Raw genomic sequence first — 20,557 nt, forward strand, 5'->3', positions numbered from 1 at the left:
GATTTGCCTATTCAACCATCCATAATTCAACATACACTACTATCACCTCATTTGAAAGGTCTTTTTGAGAGAAAATAAAACTCTATTATAATGTCAACTATCATTATTGACCAAGATAATTGTTTTCTATTGCAATCCCTTGTAAGGCACAAAAATGATGAGACAATCCTTAACATTCAAGGAATCAACCAGTCAAACAAAAGATTATTAAATGGGTTGATGCATGTGTGATCTACTCTGTTACAGATAGCAACATTAAACTGAATAAAGCAACCAGGAATGATAAGCTAAAGTATTGTTTACATCTTATTAATTTGCATGACCTCCATCAATTTTCATGATTTACAACATTTTTAATAAAATTCTTGTCAACATCAACATTTCAGTATAACAAGACAACAGAAACTCAAATTTCCGGCCTATAGTTCAAAAGTAAAATTCATTTGTTCTTCAAAAAAAAAAATGTAAAGAAAAAAAGAAAAAAAAGACTTTGATAAGCTAAAATATCCATTGATCATTATGATTCGAAATCACATAAATAACTCATGTTGAAGCAAAAGAAAATCAATGTCTTCAAAACTATCTACAATTCAAGCGGTTGCTAAAACCAGTTGAATGAAATGCAATTACACACACCACATTAAAAAAGAGTAGGGTTTTACAGGTGATTAGATTTTCAAAAGTGGAAATCGAAATGATTTTGTTGCAGCAATCCCTGGTTTCTTCTTTTTTTTTTCCCCCTCATCATAAAGCATAAATAAAGTGATAATGCAATATGCAGTCATTCACGACGAAGAATTTAGTTTTAGCCTTTCTTCTTCTAAAAGGGTTAGTTCAGAGCGCCAAGTTTCGAGTTTCGATAACTTGTTCGACTGCTCTGGCTTCATATCATGCAGTGGTGTCTTTTGCAACTGAGCTTCTGCAATTCGAATCTGCAAATCCAAACAAGAGAACGAGGCAAGGAAAATCAAGGATGTTGTAATGCATAGACAGACTAAAGTAAACTTGCAAATGTCAAGAAAAAAACTCAAATCTTCAGCCGTCAACAAAGCAACCAATAATTCACTAAAAGATGTTCGCATAATCAGTTGGGTAAGAATATGCTAGCTCAGATTGTTATTGTTATATTTGATCTGTCAAAAACTTATCAGTATTGGCACTGAGTACTTATATTGCAAGAATAAATGAATTTCTTGAACAAGTTATACTTGCATAAAGTATACTCCTCACTGGCCAGATAAGTTTATGAAGAGCGAACAGGACAAAGAACATTGTAGGCTTTTGAATCCTACCACTAGATGTTTTCCTACATATGCCGAGACTGGGAGGAAGATCCATTAGGCTCTGTGAAAATGTTGGAATGCAGTCATCCTTAAAGTTTAAAAGAACTTCAGATTTTTCATGGTTTTTTATTACATAAACAAAAGAAACTTTGTCAATTCTAATATATTGTGCTTTAGAGGAAGCACTTTTCTTTTAAAGGAGAGCTTTTCATTCAACGACATAGCAAAAGGTCAACTTCTGCATCTCCAAAAACAAACCACCACCAGAATCATCTGTAATAACTATCTGGGCCCGAAACTCTTTGGCATGTTATATTCCAACTGTAGTATTCTTCTGTAATACTAGAGCTAATACAGCTAGGAAGAGATGAGATAGAATTGCAAGACTACTCAAACATTGGACTTTGGAAATCAATCACTCGTAGCGGACTCATGTGTCCACCTCTTCAATTTTTGAAGCTGGAAATTGCAAGAGGAAAGTAGACAGAGAACTTTTTGTATGAGGTTGAAGCATGACTAGGATTTATACGGGAGAGTATGAGATGGATTTCAGGGAGATGAACAGAAAATTCCAGTGGCAGGCCTGATTTAAGGTATGCTGTTATAAAACAATTGAACAATTGTTATGAGAGGGCTATAAGAGATCACCAAGAACCATGAAGAAAGAGGTGCAAAAAGAGGAAAATATCCATTCAGCAGTTTTTAGGGAACAGATGGGCTAAGAAAGATTACAAAGCAAGAAGAGCAGAAGAGAGAAACTTTAATATCTACTCCAGCCAATATGCAAAACCAGCAAGGGTACCAATGAGAAAAAAGTTGTTCAAAGAGATTGATACGGGTCGTGTCCAATGGTTTTCCCTTTAGTTCTAGAATCAGTATTGTGTGATGAAAACTATGGTTTTTACTTCATAAGGAAATCAAGATATTTAAACTTTGAATATAATTTAAATAAAAGACATATTTGCCTGCAATGGATTGACAAATTTTCATGAGACTTTGAAGCAAAGATGATTTGTAATATTCTACCAACGCAAATTTGTCTTCACCTTCTTTTTAATTGCTCTAATTTTCTTATCGAGGTCATTGGAAGGAAACTGTGGATCATCAATTGGCTCGGAAGAAAGGCTCTCAATTTTCGGATTTGTAGAAACAGCAAGTTCATTCATCTGGGAACTTAATGACTGGACAGGTTCCAGCCTATTATCTACATATGATTCCTTTGCTTCAGTGTTCTCTCCAACAACCACTTGTTCCAAGACTTTATCCTTTTCATGAGCAGCCTGCAGATAAGTGAGGAAAAGACACAGCTGTTTGTTAGAAAATAAATAAACGGTTATCTGTAAACTCTAAAGCATGGTCAAGTCCGAACCAATGCAAAAATGAAGAATATAAAAAAATAAACTCAACCCATGAAATTTTTTATTTAAGATAGCCTTTCTGAAAATAACAAAGTTAAGTTGCATATGGTTAAATCCAAATATGCATATAAACTATCTTTCTAAGTATTGATATGGGTTTTTTCTTTTTTCTTTTATTTTAACCTATTGACGAAATGAAAAAAGAGATTAATGCTAAATAGATACTACAGAACTCCACAGAGGAGAGAAAAAAGAAACAAGAAACAAACCATCAAACAGAACATAATTATAATAAGTTCCATAAGCTGAAAAAGAAGCAACATAAAAAATGATCAACCAAAAGCCAAACTAAGTAGGAGTTAAAAAGGCTGGTGGGTTAAGATTGATGTCCTAAGAAGAGTAGCCAGTAAAGGATGTAGTAAGAGAGCACCAAAGTGAAGCATTGAGGCAAGCTTCATCTGAACTAGAGCAGAACTTCTTCTCAAAGATGATCAAATTTCTTTCCAACCACAAGCTTGATACAAGGGATTTCACGGCATCAATCCAAATTAGCCGTGGCCTCACTGTAAAGGAAAAACCCTCAAGCAATTGAAGTAAATTGTTTTTAATATTGGAGTCAAAAAACCACGGTAACCTGAAGAAATTAAGGAGATTGCACCGTCACTATTGATAGAAAGGCAAGCAAAAGGAACATGGTTGAAGCTTTCCACACTTAATCAACAGAGGAAACAGATTGAGGGCTGAAGGCAGGAATTAGCTAATTTTTTCTGAAGAATCAACTGTTTTGAGGCTACTGTTCAATAAAATTCAAGATAAAATGGAAACTCGCAAAGGGACTTCCTGATTGCCATAACGCCAAGTAAATCCCCTTCGATAAAGGAGAAAAAGACCTTAATTCGCAAGAGAGGGATTTCACCGAGAATGAACATGAGGCCTCCAAACTCCAAAATCTAGAATCAAACCCATCACTTACCATAGCCCCGGAGAGAACTTCCATAAGAGCAGCAAAATCCACAATTTCAAGATGTCTGTGGCAAAACTCACTTACTGCCACATTTAGCAAGATGACTTTGTACCCATGGGAGGCAATGAGTTGTTTTCGAAACTCTTATTTCTGGATTAGGTGTGAGAAGAACATGTTTCCTATTGAGATTTCAAGTAAAATTCAGAAGATTTAGGTCCCATTTATTAACCATTTCGTTTTTCGTTTTTGGTTTTTGAAAATTAAGCCCATTCCCTCTCAATTTCTTACCATGATTTGCATCTTTCTTAAATATAAGAGTTGAATTCTTAGCCCAATTCTAAAAACAAAAACTACTTTTTAAAACCTACTTTTTTTTGTTTTGAAAATTTAGCTTGGTTTTTGAAACACTGGTAAAAGTAAATAATAAAGCAATAAATTTAGAGATGAAAGGAGTATTTACAGGCTTAATTTTCAAAAACAAAAAACCAAAAACCAAAAACCAAATAGTTATCAAACGAGACCTTACCTTTCAATCTCTTATTTCCGCTGGTATGAACTATCCTTAGTTGAGATGTTACAAGATCCGGTTCATGTGTTCTCCAAGAAAGATCAATACAACTTTAGATTCATTCGTTTGGCTAAGTTTAAATTGTTCAGTTTGAATGGGTTATTTGGCCTCTACTCATGGTAAGAAAAGTCGCATGTTCCAACTGGTTTCTTGAAGATAGGTTGGATAGTTTTCTAGGAGACGATTACAGATTTTTTGGGCAAAGCGGAATCATGTTTGATGTCCTCCCCTCGGTTTAGAGTTGGTGAGTCTTTAGCTCCAACTTTCCTAGATGATTTGAAGGTGTCCACTATTCTTGGAAGGATATTCGTCTCCTTTTGGAAGATTATTTTCAGTTTGAAGTTCTAATCAATCCTTTCATAACTGATAAGGCATTGATAAAACTCGAAGATAGTTTTGCTGATATGGACTTCAATAGAAAATGGAGGGACATTGGTTCCTTACATTTAGTATAAAATTGGTCATACAATGTACATTCTCATCTGACGTTTATTGTGAACTATGGAGGTCGTTGGACATGTCCTGCATTTGAAGCCATCGAAGAAAACCTTGGGGTTTGGTTAGTATTTCTTCTCAACACTGAATTTCTTGGATTGCTCTAAAGCCTGTATAGAAGTTAAAAGAAATTTGTGTGGATTTCTCCCCGCTGAAATTGAAGTTAAAGATCAGTCTAATGGTAATGGTAATTTCACCTTAGCTTAGGTGATATTTCTCTGCTAGGTCCTCAAAATTTCTTTGGATATTGCAAGATTGATTGAAGTTAAGCAAGATGAAGATGTGTATGAGGTATCTGATTTTATTGAAGATGGTGTTCCCATACCATCAGACAAGGATACTAATTTTGTTTCAGCTCTGAATGAGGCAGATCCAGTACCCATCGAGAGTCTTAATTGTTCTTTGGAAATCTCTGTTCACACTCCATTGACTGTTGACTTAAAGGGAAGTAAAGAGAAGATTGAAAGATCTTCTGTTCAATTCAGATGCTCTGAAGGAATCTTGTACATGTCTCCTAATAGAAGATTCACAGCCAGGTTCACAATCTACATCCTTTTTCTCCTGGTTTGAATTTCAGCCAATCAGTCATTAATATCCCAAAACAAATATTTCTTTTGTTAAATAAGTTTATAGTCATCCACCTCCTAAAGACAATCTTCTAGTAATGATTCTGATGGAGATTTAGCTGTTAGTGTAAGCAGCGAAGATATTATGGACTCTTAAGCAGAAGATAATTTTGTTAAGGAGAATTCAGAGGTTTCCTTTCCAAACGATTTGACACCTTGTTTCAAAATGGTGAAAATGTTCAAGCAAAAAAGTCACCCATAATTCCTGTCAAATTCTTTGCTTTGACTGAAAAATGTGGTTTGCAAATGATGTCAATTTCACCTCATTCTCCTTCCGTTAAAGTGTAGCTTGTGGCTTGGTCCAGGAACTAAACTATTATTGTGGAATTCTCGTGGTTTTTCGACTAAGCCTTACCATTTTGCCCTTAAGAAGTTGTGTTTTTCTTAGTAGTTGCAAGCTTGGAAGCAACAGTTTAAAAGTTGGTTTGCTTTGTGGTTTGATCTTCTCTTTTGTCTTAAAGAACTTCCTTCCTCGTCTGCTCAATGGTCTTCAATTGGCTTTGGCTTTAAAGTTTATGTGTTTTTTAGCTTTGGTTTCTTTTCTGGAACTGATTTGGTAGGTTTTAAGTGTTTGCTTTTTGATGTATTCTATTCTTTGTATATCAATAGTATTGTTTTCTTTTGTTTTTCTCAGTTTCTCTCCTCTTAAAGGCTAATGTAATTTTTAGCATTAGTCTCATTTCATTTTATAAAAAGTTCTGTTTCCTTTTCCACATATAAATATATATATTGTATTATAATTTATAACTGCATGGAAATAACAGAAAGGACACTAATGCCAACCTTCAATATATGGTTCTCCCCAAAAAAATCTTCACGGGAAAACTTAGAAAAACCTAGTTGTTGAAAACCATCACAAATTAGAATGTAGGTCTAAAATTAAATTATAGAACTTTTAGACAATATAGGACCAACTCCACTCAGTATTTCTGGAAAGAAACTCTTCCTAGAAATTGCCACAGCTTACTTGAATCTAGTCATCGCAGCCATGTGCTTTGAATGAGTTTCATCTTCTGACTATTTAATGACTCACACACCTGAGATTCTAAGAGTCGGCAAGAGATAAAATCAATTAATGTTTGTACAGATTAGTGCAAGTTCTAGGCACAAAGACCTATGGCTCAAGCTTACAAGCTGAATCCTCGGTTAAAGTTGAAAACATCACCTACCAGACTCATACTTCATTGCATGGGGGAAAAGAAAATAGAGTAAAGATGAAAAACCTTTTCTACCCTCAGGACACTTTAAATAAGCATAAAATCGGCACTATAAATTTGAGTTATTTTCCTCACCATTTAGGAATCATAAATAAATTCATTTGGATGATAGGCATCATATCAGTTGACCATATTACCCAGGGAAAATAAACCAAAATGAACTCCTATTGAGCTCTTCAAATAAATTCTCACAATATTTGAACTGCCATCAGAAACATAGCCTATCCATCCCAACAAAGGGGAAGACAAACCTGCAGTCGCTTCTCTTTCTTTCTCTCATTCCGCTTAGCTGACTTGGTCTTTGATTTTACATCTGTTGGAGGATCATAACCAGGAGGTCCATCGTGGGATGACATCTCCTTTTTCCACTGTATTCCACAGAAACAAAAGAAGCCCCATGAATGCCACAAAGATGACTTGTAGGGAACACTAACATAGGAATTAAACTTCTAGCAGAAAAATAATAGAATGAAGTCGCTGCCTTTCACTCAAATCATCAGTTTTCCAGAACATATAATAAATTTTTTCTTTTGTTTCCTTACTCAAGCGAGATATGATTAGAATTGTATAAGCTAATCTTCATCATTTTACAGGAGAAAAATTTTTGGCCCATAAAGATGTTGACAAGAGCATCCAAAAAAATTAATAAACCCAAAAAAGGTAGCCCAAATAGAGAAAAATGCTCTAATCAAGAAGAATGAGACCTAACAAGTATTCACAAAAAAAAAAAAAAAAAAAAAAAAAAAAAAAAAAAAAAGGAAATGATACGACGTCCTAAGAGAAACCTTAAACGTAATAAGGGACCATATGTCGTTAGAGTCCCTCTCAACTCCTCTAAAGGTTCTACTGTTTCTCTCCCACAAAGACCCCACAAAAAAGCACACCCTAAAGACTAAACTTAAGCAAAGAAAATCAATGATTTATAGAGCAACCTAGGCACTAAGCCCAATGAGGGTGCTTCGCTTCATTTCAACACATTGTTTGTATGTCAAATTGTGGATGATGCAAGGACTTCAATAAGTCCTGGATGATGTATAGGCCTCCTATCGAGGGTACCTGATCAACAAGAGGCAGCTCAAGAGATGTGATTATAGACATGAGTAATATTGAATCACAAGAGGCATGTACAATCATCATATTTCCTTTCCATAAAAAAATAAGAAATTTTCAGCATAAAAATGCTATATCCTTTATCAAATTCTTAAAAAGGCACTTATTACACCAGTATCAGCGATAGCTCAACATTTAAGTCAAACTCTACTTTCTCTAAGAGATCATAGGCTCAATTCCTCCAACCCACGTGTGAGGTAATATTTTCTTTAAAAAAGGGCTTCCACTTCCATTATCTCATTATTTTCACTGGACTTTTCCATCATGTACACACATTTTATTTTTCTATTGTGTGCTTCATCAAATGAAATGATCACTTAATGTTGTGGGCTATTGTATTTCACTCTGCTCCGTCCTTTGCTTTGTCCTTTACAACACACCGAAGGAAAATATAGTGATTTAGATAGTAGCCATGTCACATTAACACAAAAGCAACTCAAAGGATGATTTCATTTTCCTAGTACAAACAACATAATAAAGGGAAAGCAAACTATATCTCAATATGAAAGGGAAAAGCAAAAGAAACACAACAAAGTGCAGTACAAAGAGATGGAAATAAGATAATACGCATGTGGCATACATACCAGCGCCCCTTTAGACTGGTAAATGGCAACTTCTTCCTGCGGAACATAGCCAGCCCTAATCCGAATGGGTTTTCGAAGAGTACCATCAGGCCGCCTCGTTGGTGCTAGAATCCTTTCTCCTTCTTTTAGGGTTTTACTTAGCTCCGTCATTTGCTTCACCAGATCTTCTCCTCCTCCATCACTGCTCCCCATCATCTAGAAGGCAATTAACTGCTATATTGCCAAAATTCAATTTCAGATTCAAAAGATTTCTTCAGCCATATGATGTCGATTACTCCAAACTGGAGCAAGTGGTGTCCAACAGTGAAAAAATTATAATATTCAAGGCAAATGACTCATTAAAGCAAAAAAACAAACAAACATTAAACCAAAAACTTTATAAAAAGGGCATGCTTCCCAAATCCTAAGAAGTTATTTTCCCTTATTTTTAGGAATGCAATTCTTTTTTACCCCTGGGTTAAAAATTCTTCCTTTTACTTACTCAACATTTAGCCATTTTTCCATTTAGGGATTCATTTCACTTTTACTCTCTTTGCAAAGTCTCCATTATTCCTTCTCTTAGTTGGTTACATTGTTCGATTCCAAACGTGAAGGTATGTTCTTTCTACAGCTTGCTCAATATCCAAAAATGCAATATTCCATAAACAAAAGCTTGGAGTCCAGATCGCAGCGCACATGGAGCTTGGAAAATCATAATTTCACAAGTAAATAGAGAAGGAAATTTAAAGGAAAGGAGAAGAAACAACAACCTTACTTGAATAGGATCTGTTCTATAGGTTGTACAACTGTGTCCTTGAGTTATAAGAAAAGAGAAGAAACGTCAAAGAAAAATATTTATAGCTTTGTGAACTCTCATAACACAAACAACTACACAATAGCTTTGTGAAGGTCTTAACTCCTACTTTTGAGAACTTGAGACTCCTTTACATCCCACCTACATAAACAATTATCTTCATTTTCTCTATACTTTGTTAGTTGCCATAATAAGATGTAAGGCATCCAATTATTCATAAATCATACTTACAAGAGGAGGGGTAAGAAAGGAATTCCAAGTGGGGCAAACCATTAGTGGGACATGAAGTGTGGTTGGAGTATGGCTGGAATAGAGGAGGGGACCACAAGTTGGAATCAGATGGAGGTTCCGTTGAGGGGTTAAGAAGGGTTTAGGGGAACCAATGAAGGTTATGAAATGTTTTGTGAAGAAGAAGAACTTTCTTGGAGAGGAATGCTCAACCCTCTTGAATGAGCTGAGAAATCTATCCTTTAGTTGCTTATTATTTTTATCTCGTCGCTGATTGTTCTTTCTTTTAGTTGTAATAGAATATCGATCAGCTTATAAATATATAAGAGCAGAGGTTGTTGCTATGTTCTTTGCTGGAATTTGTGTGTTGGTTGGGATTTCCAGTTTGCAGGTAGAAGAATCCTAACATAAGACTGCAACTTTGTGTGAAAGTTCCTACAGTTTCCCAAGGTTCCATAGTATTTTGTATCTGGAATATTTGCAACTAAAAGATGCTTACTAAAATTACATCTACCTTAATAAAGTTCTTAAATTTTAAGTTGTTAATTACAGAACTGACAAAATATTACAGATACTATGAATTTTTGGACTTAGTTACAAAGCTTTGACACCAGCTCTACTTTACCATGAGTCCTCATCAAAATCATGGCTTTGGATGTGAAGGCAAGAGTCTTATCACTTTTAGTATTTTGTCTCATGCTTTGCAACAAACGTAGTCATCTTGGGCTATTGAACATATTTTCCCCTACTGAATATATTTGTATTGGGAGTTTCTTAGATCTATTAAAGGCCTTATGGAAGGTGAACCCATAACAATAACAATGTAGACATTTATATCACGATATCAACAAAAAGCATAGGCATTTTCTTCGAAACGAATAATTCACTAGAGGTCAAAAGGCTAAAGTCAAATGGGCCAAGGAAGGGGATTTCTACACTTCCTAACGATATCAACAAAAAGCATAAGCATTTTCTTCGAAAAGAATCATTTACTAGGGGTCAAAAGGCTAAAGTCAAATGGGCTAAGGAAGGGGATTGCTACACTTCCTCTTTCCATAGCCCGACTAGTAGAAGAAGGAATAAGAATAGTATAGGCCCTTTGATTTTGGAGAAAGGGGAACACACTAGAAATGATACAAAGAGGTTGAGGAAGAGGTCCTATCGACTTTGTTCATTCTTTATAACCCGTGTGTCGGAACCGAACCGTTTATGAGCGACATTGATTGGTGTCCCATCTCATCTAGGCAGGATGAGGACCTGGTGGTCCATTTCACTTTGGAGGAAACTAGGAGGGTGGTTTTTGGTTGAGACAGGAATAAATCCCCAGGTTCGTATGACTTCTATATGGCCTTTTTCCAAGATAATTGAGATTCAGTTAAGGGTGAGTTGGACAGTGTCTAAAAAGAGTTCTTTGAGAGAGGCATCTTGAATCGTTCGATGGTGAAAACTTTTGTGTGTCTTATCCCTAAAGAAGAAAATGTCAATAAGGTGAAGGAGTTCAGGCCTATTAGTCTCAAACGAGTATCTATAAGATTTTGGCTAAGGTTCTTGCTAATCGCCTTAGGAAAGTGCTCCCTTCGACTTCTCCTTTAGCTGGGAGGCAAATTTTTGTCCAATCTCTTATAGCCCATGAAGCCATTGAGGACTATAGAGATAAAAAAAAAAGGAAGGCATAATCCTCAAACTCAATTTCAAGAAGGCTTATGATCATGTCGACTGGGATTTTTTGGACAAATTGTTGGAGAAGATAGGTTTTGGGTATAAATGGAGGATGTGGATTTGGGGTTGTGTTAGGAACGTACTCTATTCTCATTAATGGAACCCCAAAGGGATCGATTCAGGCTTACAAAGACTAAAGACAAGGAGACCTCTGTCCCCCTTCTTGTTCTTAATTGTGGCAGATGTCTTAAGTCAACTTATCTTATGGGGAGTGGAAGGAAACATTGTTGAGCCTTTCAAAGTTGGTTCTAATGAGGTTGCCCTGTCTCATCTTCAGTTTGCTGACGACACGATGATGTTCTATTCTGGTAATGAGGATTCCTTCCTCATCTTTATGCACATGGTGGGGTTTTTTTAGGCGATGTCTAGGCTTCAAATTAACAAGAGTAAGTGCCAAATTTTGGGTATTAATTGTGATCAGGATAAGCTTCATAGATGGGTTAGTGTGGTCGGTTGCGAGGTGGGTTCCTTTCCTACCAGTTACCTTTGCCATCCATTAGGGGGTAACCTGAGAGTCGTGTCCTTCTGGGATTCCATTTCTAAGAAGATACGTAAAAGGTTAGCTTCTAGTCAGGTAGCTCTGTCTTTTTCCTTTGGTTTTCATCGTCATTTATCCAATAGGGAGACTGCGGAGATTTTTTCCCTTCTTTCTTTGCTGGATGAATGTGTTTTTAGGGAGGGGAGGAGGGAAGTTCATGTCTAGAAGCCCAATTCTTCTAATGGCTTCTCTTGTAAGTCTTTCTTCATATTGCTTTTGGATCCCTCTCCTAGTGAGTCGGTCTTTGATGTGGTTTGGATGACAAAGATATAAAGAAAATCAAGTTCTTTACCTGGCAAGTCTTGTTAGGTCGAGTGAACATCTTGGATAGGCTTACTAGGAAGATGGCCTCGTTAAAAGGCCCTTTCTATTGTATTCTCTGTCGGAAGACAGGGGAAGACTTTGTTCACCTACTTTGGTATGCGAGTTCCATGTGGATATGCTTCTTGCAGGAGTTTGATATTCAGATTGCCAGCCAGAGGGACAATCGTGCGATGATAGGGGAGTTCTTCCTTCATCCACCTTTTAGAGAGGACGGCCGGTTTTTGGGGTTTTCCAGGGTGTGTGTTTTGTTGTGGGATACTTGAGGTGAGAGGTTTGGAGGACCTTAGTGAAATTTGGTCCTTAGTGAAGTTTCATGTTTTGCTCAATTTCAAAGCTTTTTTTTTTTTAATTATTCCCTAGGTAACATACTACTTAGTTGGAAGCCCTTTCGTGGGCTTGTTTTTTGGTATGCTCTTGTATTTTCTCAATGAAAGTAGTTGTTTCTATTAAAAAATAAAAAAATAAAAAAATAAAAGCAACCATAGGCATGTTCAAACCTTCTATTCAATTTCTAGACCTTCATGACCTTCAACTCACTTCCCTTTTTCTGTAATAACACAAAGAAATCCAAATATATACACACACACATATATCCTAATTCTGTACTAACATACCATCTTCGTAAAAAATTTGCCATAGTTTTTGCTAGGGACACTGGTGTACTGAGAATAAATGTGGGGGAGTTAGAATAAAAGTTAGTTAGTGAATAGTTAGTTACTTGTTAGTTAGTTGTTATTCAGCCTTACTTGTAATCAATTTTCCTATAAATAAAACACATCTCTCCCTCATTTGGGAGAGAATTGATATTGATTCAAAATTAGAGTTTTAGTTTACACCAGACACTATGCATAACCTAAAAAGATAAGATTTTTTCTGGATAAGAGATAATTTAATTGATGTACCTAAGAAAGATAAGATGCGATAAAGTGATAATCTAAAATAGCTAATATCTACTTGGCTAACAACAAACTTCAGTAAAGTAGACTATAAGTAGAAACAAGACCTAACAAAAATATGGAAACCCCCAAATGACCTTACCGAACAAAAAAATTGAAACTACATTTCTTTTTTAAAAAATAAAAAGTAAAAAGAATCAAGCCATTTAAAAAAAAAAAAAAATTTAAAAAAAGCCTCTCTCTCATTCTTCTAGATTTGATAAATCAAAAAAATAGAAAGCAAAACTGCAAAAGCTTAAGGATATATATGCAAAGAAAGAACACACATACATTCCTCAGTAGCGAGCCAAGGCTTCTTCCTATGGGTCTTCCCATTCAGCAATTCTGGAAAGTAAAGGGAACCATCATCAAAATTCAAATTAGAAATTTATGGACGGAAAAATTATTTATGATATGAAAGGTAATGCTTGTTTTAGTGCTTAGATATCACTAATCAAAAGAAATATATAGGAAATGTATATTTGAAGATAGCTCAAAAATCATCTTTCATTATGACAAGTATAAGGGCTTGACTTTACACATAGATAACAAGTGAGATGACTTTGATTGTTTTCAACACCACATTCAAGAAAGCTTCATGAGCATGATAATCACATAGTACACACCCATAGAATATTTTAAATTTTCACTCCTACACTTTGAATATTTAAAGCTGAAATCAAACTATCCCTTGAACTTCAAATAACTGCAAGGTGATGGTGTAGAACAATTAAGGTTTTCAATGTTGCTACTCGTTACTTCATTTTATTCATAAAGCATCTAAAAACAAGTAAGAGAGAATTTATAGAATATTTTGCCATACAAATTACAAAACGGTACTATCTATAATTGAAACATGAAAGAAGTTAATTACTAGCTTTGCAATTTGAGAAAAGTGAGCTCAAAAGCTATATTCTATATCAATTCAAACCAGTATCATACTACTTTGCTTCATCGAAAAAGCTCTTGAACCCTATCCTTTCTTGCTTGCTTACCAATTTTAATCAAACAACTAATAAAAATAGAATTTAAAAGGGGAAAACTCATACTTCAATTTCATACAACACTCAATTGTTCAAATCATCAGCTAGTTTGAAGCACTTATCTAATAAAGTGATTCTTCTTGTTACACTCTTGCTTTAGACTCTTATTCAACTCTACAATCCCTTTTTTCCAAAATATACATAAAAGGAATCAGTTTTATGTTGAACGATTAAATATTTGAGGACTTTTTACATATTTTGCAATGTTATGTCTCTCAACTAAGACTCATAACATTTAACCAAACTGGAAGTTTACGTTGATTCATTTTCTAAACTCTCTTAGATAACTCATCATTAAAGCTTACAAGCTTATTTGATTCAAAAGCGTTACAAAAAATTGCATTTTCGATTAAGAAATATGAGAGCTTTTGTGTGTCTAAAATCTAATCGTTAAGTATAGTTTAAGCGAAAGTTAATAAAAATCATGAATCTCAAACATAAGTACATCCAACATTTTGTTTGAAATATAAACATCTAACAGAATACAACAAACTTTATAGAATTAAACCTCAACATCAAATCTAACTCTGTATTCACAAAATCAAGAGAACCTTTTCCAAAAGCTCCATCTTTTGGTCTTTCTAGCTAAAATCATGACTAAGTTTAATTTCTCGTTGTTTTGTTTTACTTTCCAGCTCATAAAAAAACCTCCTACAGATAAAGCACCAAACAAAATTTCTCTATTTAAATAATCATAGAATAAAGAATTTAAATAAAAATGTTCAACCAATCAGTATAATCTCAAGAGAAGACCACATTCAAATAATATACAATTTCAAAACATATACTGAAAGGATATTCTAACATTCCATTTAAGCAACTATTAGAGGAAACAATTATTTACCAACCCAAAGATTGCAAGGGTTTATGAGGTACCCATACAAAGTTTATTTTCTTAAAAACAATCTTTTTCCATTAATTCTTCCCATGTAACCAACAGTAATAAGAACATATACCTTAAACCCAATTGACCATGATTGATAACTGTATTTCAGCAATCAGTTTCAAAAACCCCTCTTCTTTGATACCTGCACAGTTCACCAAATTGCATGGGTCAAACTAACAACCTCATACCCTAAATTGAAGAAATCGTGAACGATGAAAATAACGAGAGAACTTTTTCCCCAATAATGATTAAATGAGTGGAGTATGAAAAACAAAGTAATACTTGAAAAATCTTTTAAAAATTTAGAGAAAAATTAGGGCACCAATTGACCGTGAAAAATGAAAAGAAATCCAAGAGAAGAGAGAAATTAGGTGATGCACAAAAGTAGAGACAAAGTAAGATTAGATTTGGTGTATAGTGTACCAAAAATAGCCTCCCAAAGAAATACTGGACTCTTATTCAACAATATATTTACCTTTTTACGGAAACAAATGCTTTCATTGACAAAAATGAAAGAATACAAGGGCATACAAAAAACAAAGTCCACAAAAAATTCACTAGCGAAATGGTTTCCAACTAAATAAGATGTTGCCTAAACAATAATTATAGAAAGTCTTCAGAACCGAAGCCCAAAGAGAAACTTGGAACCTCGCCAAGTACCAAACCTCACTAGGGTCCCTATCCACACGTTTAAACATTCTATTATTCCTCTCCCCTCAAAGATCCCACAACAAAGCAAACACCCTGGCAAACCACAAGAAACAACCTTCCTCTCTAAAAGGTAGATGGAGGAGGAACTCCCTAATCATTGCATGAACATCCCTTAAGCGAGCTAACTCAAAATTAAACTCTTGAAAGAAGTAGTTCCAGAAATCTCGCAAATGTCAAGTCCCAAAAAAAGATGATCCAAGTCTTCCTCCGCCTTCCGATAAGTAGAGAAAAAAGAGAGGCAATCTCCTTTGTTTCCCTATTGGACAACCGACATCGGAAAACAAAGGAAAATGTCACAAAGCTCTCCAGACCAGACCAAGAAATCAAAGACTGGTCACTAGATGATATTTAAGCAAAGATAAATGATATAACCAATGAAACGCAAAGGAGAGGAGTCTATCCCCCACCCACTGATCTTCCAAGAACCACATTTCCTTACCTTCCCCCACAACACAATGAACATGATGAGAGAAAGAAGGGAGATCAATGAAGTATCTTTCCAAAGATTCTGGTGCATCCCTTTAACACCCTTTGCCACCCATTCAAAGGGGTGGGGGCGATGCTTATAATAATCCTACGCCACAAGGATTTGAGCCCAACGGCAAAGTGCCAAAGCCATTTAATTTTAGCCAACAGAGCTTTATTGCATAACCTTAAATTTCCCATATCCAACCATCTAGTTCACATGTCTCCCCCACAACTTCCTAGTTAACCAGATGAGACCCTTTCCCTTCCTCCACCTGTGCCCAAAGAAAGTCTCTCATAAGCTTCTCAATACTCGGGAAACCGAACTGGAAATTCCACTCAACACCGTTCTGATTAGGATAAGGCTACCAACCTGGGAGAAAAAACCTTTCTTCCACAGGTCTAACCATCTTCCCTAGTAAGGCCAAGGTAGGAGGAAGGAAAGGATCGAACTTCACAACGAATCATGCCCATCCATCTACTGAGCTTCTCCAATCACAATTCATACCCAAAATGTGGCACTTACCCCTTTTACATTTTAAATCGCAGCCCCACCTGCAACGTTCTCAGACTCACTATGTAACAGGTGGAGTTGTCGTTGCCGGTGGTTGCTAGTGTGAAGCTTGGGGCGGTCATGGGCAGAGAGACAAAGAGACTTAGGGCTTGAGAGAAGGACAATGTAGGGGGAGGGACACAAAATTGAGAGAGAGACATAGCAGGAGTCTGAAAAATGTAAAAGAGAAAAGGGGGAAAGTGTTGGAAGTGCAACTTTTGAGCAGCAACTTAAAAGAAAACAGACTATCACGCATTTCTTTTCGGGATTTCTATAGCAATTTATTAAAAATGCTATAAAATGGGTTATTTGTTGTAGTGTGTGTGGGTATTCAAGAATCATCCCAAACAAAAAAAACCCAAAACTTACAGAACTCTTACCCACAACCAAAATCGGCGGCGGCGGCGACCGGAGACGTGCGATGGTGGTGCTACCTGGCAGGCGACGAGGATTTGTGAGGAAGAGAAGTGAGAGAGAACAACGTTAGAGAGAGAGAGAACGAATGGAAGAAACGGAGGACTTACCGACGGCGTTCGGCGGCAGTCGTCGTCCGGTGAGGAGGTTGCGGCGGCGCTAGCGTGCGTGAAGAAGGACGAGACTGGGGCGAGAGAGGGATGGCTGGAAGAGAGAGAGTACTGTGCGGGAGAGAGACGCACGGGGGTTCTGGCGGCTGAACAGAAAAAACATCAATTACCTTTTTTAAAAAAAACCTAGTTGACTAGGTCAAACACCGAGCTTTTAGTCATCTTTAGCCCAATTTCTCCCTACTTCGATTTAATAAGACCAAAGAGCCCAAACAAAATTAAACCAATTGGTTGAGTCAATTGGGGGTTAAAAACTAGGGGAATGGGAGAATATGATAAAATTTAAGATTTCGTTTTAAAAAATAGGAAACAAGATTTATGACAACTCACGTCATATGTACATGGCCACAAGAAAAATTCTCGTCCTAATTTTGGACATGTAATTAACATAACCTTCATATTTTATTATTATATTAGATTTTGTTTAACCACTTTTCGAATTAATTTCACCTTAATTAAAAATTCATATTTTTCAACTAAATTATATTTTAAATATTCATATATTATTAACTTTTATTTTATCCATATATTTTATTTAAATCTTGAATGGTTTTTCATTACTTTATACGTATTCGATTTTATTCAAATCTTTGAATGGTTTTTATAACTTTTTATATACATTTTTTAATAAATTAGCTGTATATTTCTCATATTCTTAATAAATTAGTTTTATATACTGTTTTTGCTATTATTTTAATGATTTGGAAAAAATATATCACTTCAAAAAAAATGGTCATAACTTTTGTTACTCATACAAAGTGTTCATCAATTTAGATTTTATTATGGTTTTTTAACAAGCTACTATTTTTGCTATGGCTTTACAACACATTAGACTCCTCTTTGATGGTCGATGAGAAGAGAATTCTCACTATCATGATTTTCAAAATTTTGATGCGTATATTCTATCAAATTCATCATTCCAACCATTTTTGGAATATATGCAAGGTAAAAATTTCCCTCCGTTGAGTTAACTATATTTCATTTGACAATGTACCAAATTGGTTATGCCAACTTTTGTGGTTGATGTCAGTTTTATCAAAGTCCCCAGATTGATTTATATGTAGTGGTTGACCATGTCTCATCTGTTGCCTGATCACTGGAAATACATTGCATTTGAATAATGAATTAGCAAACATTGATCATGCTTCCCAATCTCCTGAGGGTAACATTGAAATCGTTGATTTCCAAAATTTTGATTCCTTTCGATCTTATATTCCCACTAGACTTGGTTTACTTTTTAGGAGCAAGTTTGTATTGAAAAAAGCAGTTTATTTCTTTCACACCTTTAGAATTCCATGTGGGGTAGTTTTGACAATTGTTAATTATTATTTTCTAATTTTATAATCCGTTTTGCTATTTTTACAATTTTAAAAAGTTTTTGCTATTTATCCAAATGAAAACTTAAATTTTGCTATTTATCTAGTTAGCCCTAAAAACTAGGAAAGAAATTTGGATAGAACAACAAAATTGGATGATTCACTTGGATTTATAGTAAAATCTGGAAATAAGATTTTTTGCAAAATGTGTGCCACTCACTTAAGTTCTTTTTTATATGTAGTCATCCATTAGAAATGTTAAGTACAGTGTAATTGCTATAGTGTGAATATAGCTGAATTAGAAATATAATGTCAATGGGTAAGCATCATTTATAAGATTCTAAACTAAATAATTTGTAAAAAAAAAGTGGCCAATTTTTCACCCATTTGAATTTCGGATTGGTAGTTTTTAATCATATTAGATTTGTATAACCACTCTTAGAATGGATTCAATCTCTTATTTTTCTCTCTCGGTTTAATTTTTAATTTATTGTAAATTTTCAAAATTTACATTATCTTAATAAGTTTTATTATTTTAAATTTTCGTTACCATATTTAATTCCGACCTAATTTTTGCTCATTATTTTATACATGTTCTCATCAAATTATGTGTGTGTTTTTTTTTTTAAATTTCGGATTTTTCAAATTTTTTTATCACGTATCACATACATATTATTATATTATTAGTATATCGATTTAAACATTTTTATATACATTTTGTTTTATCAATATCTCAACAAGAGTTCATGTTAGTCAATTTTGCTATCTTGCTATTTTTGCTATGAGTTTACAATGAGTTAAACTTCTTTTCGATGGTAGATGGGATGAAAGTTCACACTATCATAATTTTCGAGCTCTTGAGGTTTATATTCCATCAAACTCGTCCTTCCAACAGTTTGTTGAATATATCCAAGGTAAGCTTTTTCCTTTTGGCAATCTGTCTATATCTCGATTGACAATGTACCAAGATGATTCCAATAATTCAAATCTTATTCAGGTTGTTGAAGATAAAGATGTTTTGTAGCTAATGTCAGTTTTATCAGACTACCCCAAAATGATTTACGTGTAGTGGTTGACCACATATCTTCTGGTGCTTCTGAAAATACATTGTATTTGAATAATGAGTTAGCAAGGAACAGATTATTCTCCCCAACAGTTTGATCGAAATATTGAAATTATTGATTTCCAATATTTTAAATCCTGTCAATCTAGTATTTTTATTAAAGAAGGTTCACTTTTTTTTAGAGCAAATTTGTATTGAAGAAAGTGATTTATTTGCTTGCTCTTAACAATAGTTTTAAACTTACTACCACTAGGTAAAATTGTACGTCATTTGATATTCATTGCAAGGATTCACCTCGTGGTTGGTATCTACATGCATTGGTATATAGGAAAAGTGAGGTGTGGATGGTTCGAAAATTCATGAATATCCATCCATGTGTTGTCGACATTGTTAAAGATAGTTATAGGCAAGCAACATCCTAAATTCTTGCTAAGTGTACAAAGTCTTTTTTTAAAATGAATGACAATGTGTCATGTCGTCTTTGTGATCGTTAGCTATATAAGAAGATATCATGGTGTAAATGTATGTTATGACGAGGCTTGGAGAGGTCGTGAGATTACTCTCAATAATATTAAAGGTACCCCTGAGTCCCCATATGCTCTTTTGTCATCATTCTCATATGAACTAATTGAAAAAAAAAATCCTGGTACTTTTTTTTTCAATGTTCAGTTTAATTAATGAGACATACGGGTTTAAGTTGCCACAATATTCACTAAAAATGTTTATTCCTTACAAAAACATATAGAGCACAAGAATCGATGATGAAGGTAGATTTAAGTATTACTCATGGCCTATAATGCTTTTATAGATGCATGGAATTACTGTTTTTCTATTATGTTAGTTGATTATGCCACTATGAAGAACAAAATTATGGGGACATTATTATCTGCCTGCACTCTTGATGATAATTCTAAGATTGTTCCTCTTGCATTTACCATTGTTGGTTAAGAGAATGATGGATCTGAAGGGATTGAATCCCATGGTGGAAGTGAATGATTGCTATGCTTCGATTTTGTTTTAAAATGACAACACAAAAAAGAAGAAACATACATCAATATGTAGTATGTTAAGCCGAAATTAGAGGGGAGAAGAAATTTACATTTGAAGACACTTTTCAAATATTCTCCCGGTCTTCAAAAAAAAATCCGTAACACATCTCCCTTGAACAAACTCTAGACACTACCATTGGATCTT

At 34.8% G+C, this 20,557-nt stretch overlaps 1 protein-coding gene across 3 annotated transcripts; it reads right to left on the reverse strand.

Moving 5' to 3' along the window:
• Positions 1 to 478: 478 nt before the first annotated feature.
• On the reverse strand, positions 479 to 17,085 carry LOC120077844 (partner of Y14 and mago). 3 transcript variants are annotated; one of them, XM_039031911.1, is made up of 8 exons: positions 16,925 to 17,085; positions 16,781 to 16,834; positions 14,742 to 14,813; positions 13,034 to 13,087; positions 8,206 to 8,415; positions 6,763 to 6,879; positions 2,330 to 2,563; positions 479 to 932 (listed from the first exon to the last, which is right to left on the reverse strand). In XM_039031911.1, the coding sequence occupies exons 5-8, from the start codon at positions 8,398 to 8,400 to the stop codon at positions 786 to 788; spliced, it is 693 nt and encodes a 230-aa protein (XP_038887839.1). In that variant the 5' UTR covers positions 8,401 to 8,415; positions 13,034 to 13,087; positions 14,742 to 14,813; positions 16,781 to 16,834; positions 16,925 to 17,085; the 3' UTR covers positions 479 to 785. The 3 variants fall into 3 exon arrangements, with proteins under 3 accessions (XP_038887839.1, XP_038887840.1, XP_038887841.1); XM_039031912.1 differs by having other exon boundaries at positions 8,206 to 8,418; XM_039031913.1 differs by having other exon boundaries at positions 16,770 to 16,834.
• Positions 17,086 to 20,557: the final 3,472 nt, after the last annotated feature.

Source organism: Benincasa hispida, chromosome 5, assembly GCF_009727055.1.
Source record: "Benincasa hispida cultivar B227 chromosome 5, ASM972705v1, whole genome shotgun sequence".
Taxonomy (NCBI): Eukaryota; Viridiplantae; Streptophyta; class Magnoliopsida; order Cucurbitales; family Cucurbitaceae; genus Benincasa; species Benincasa hispida.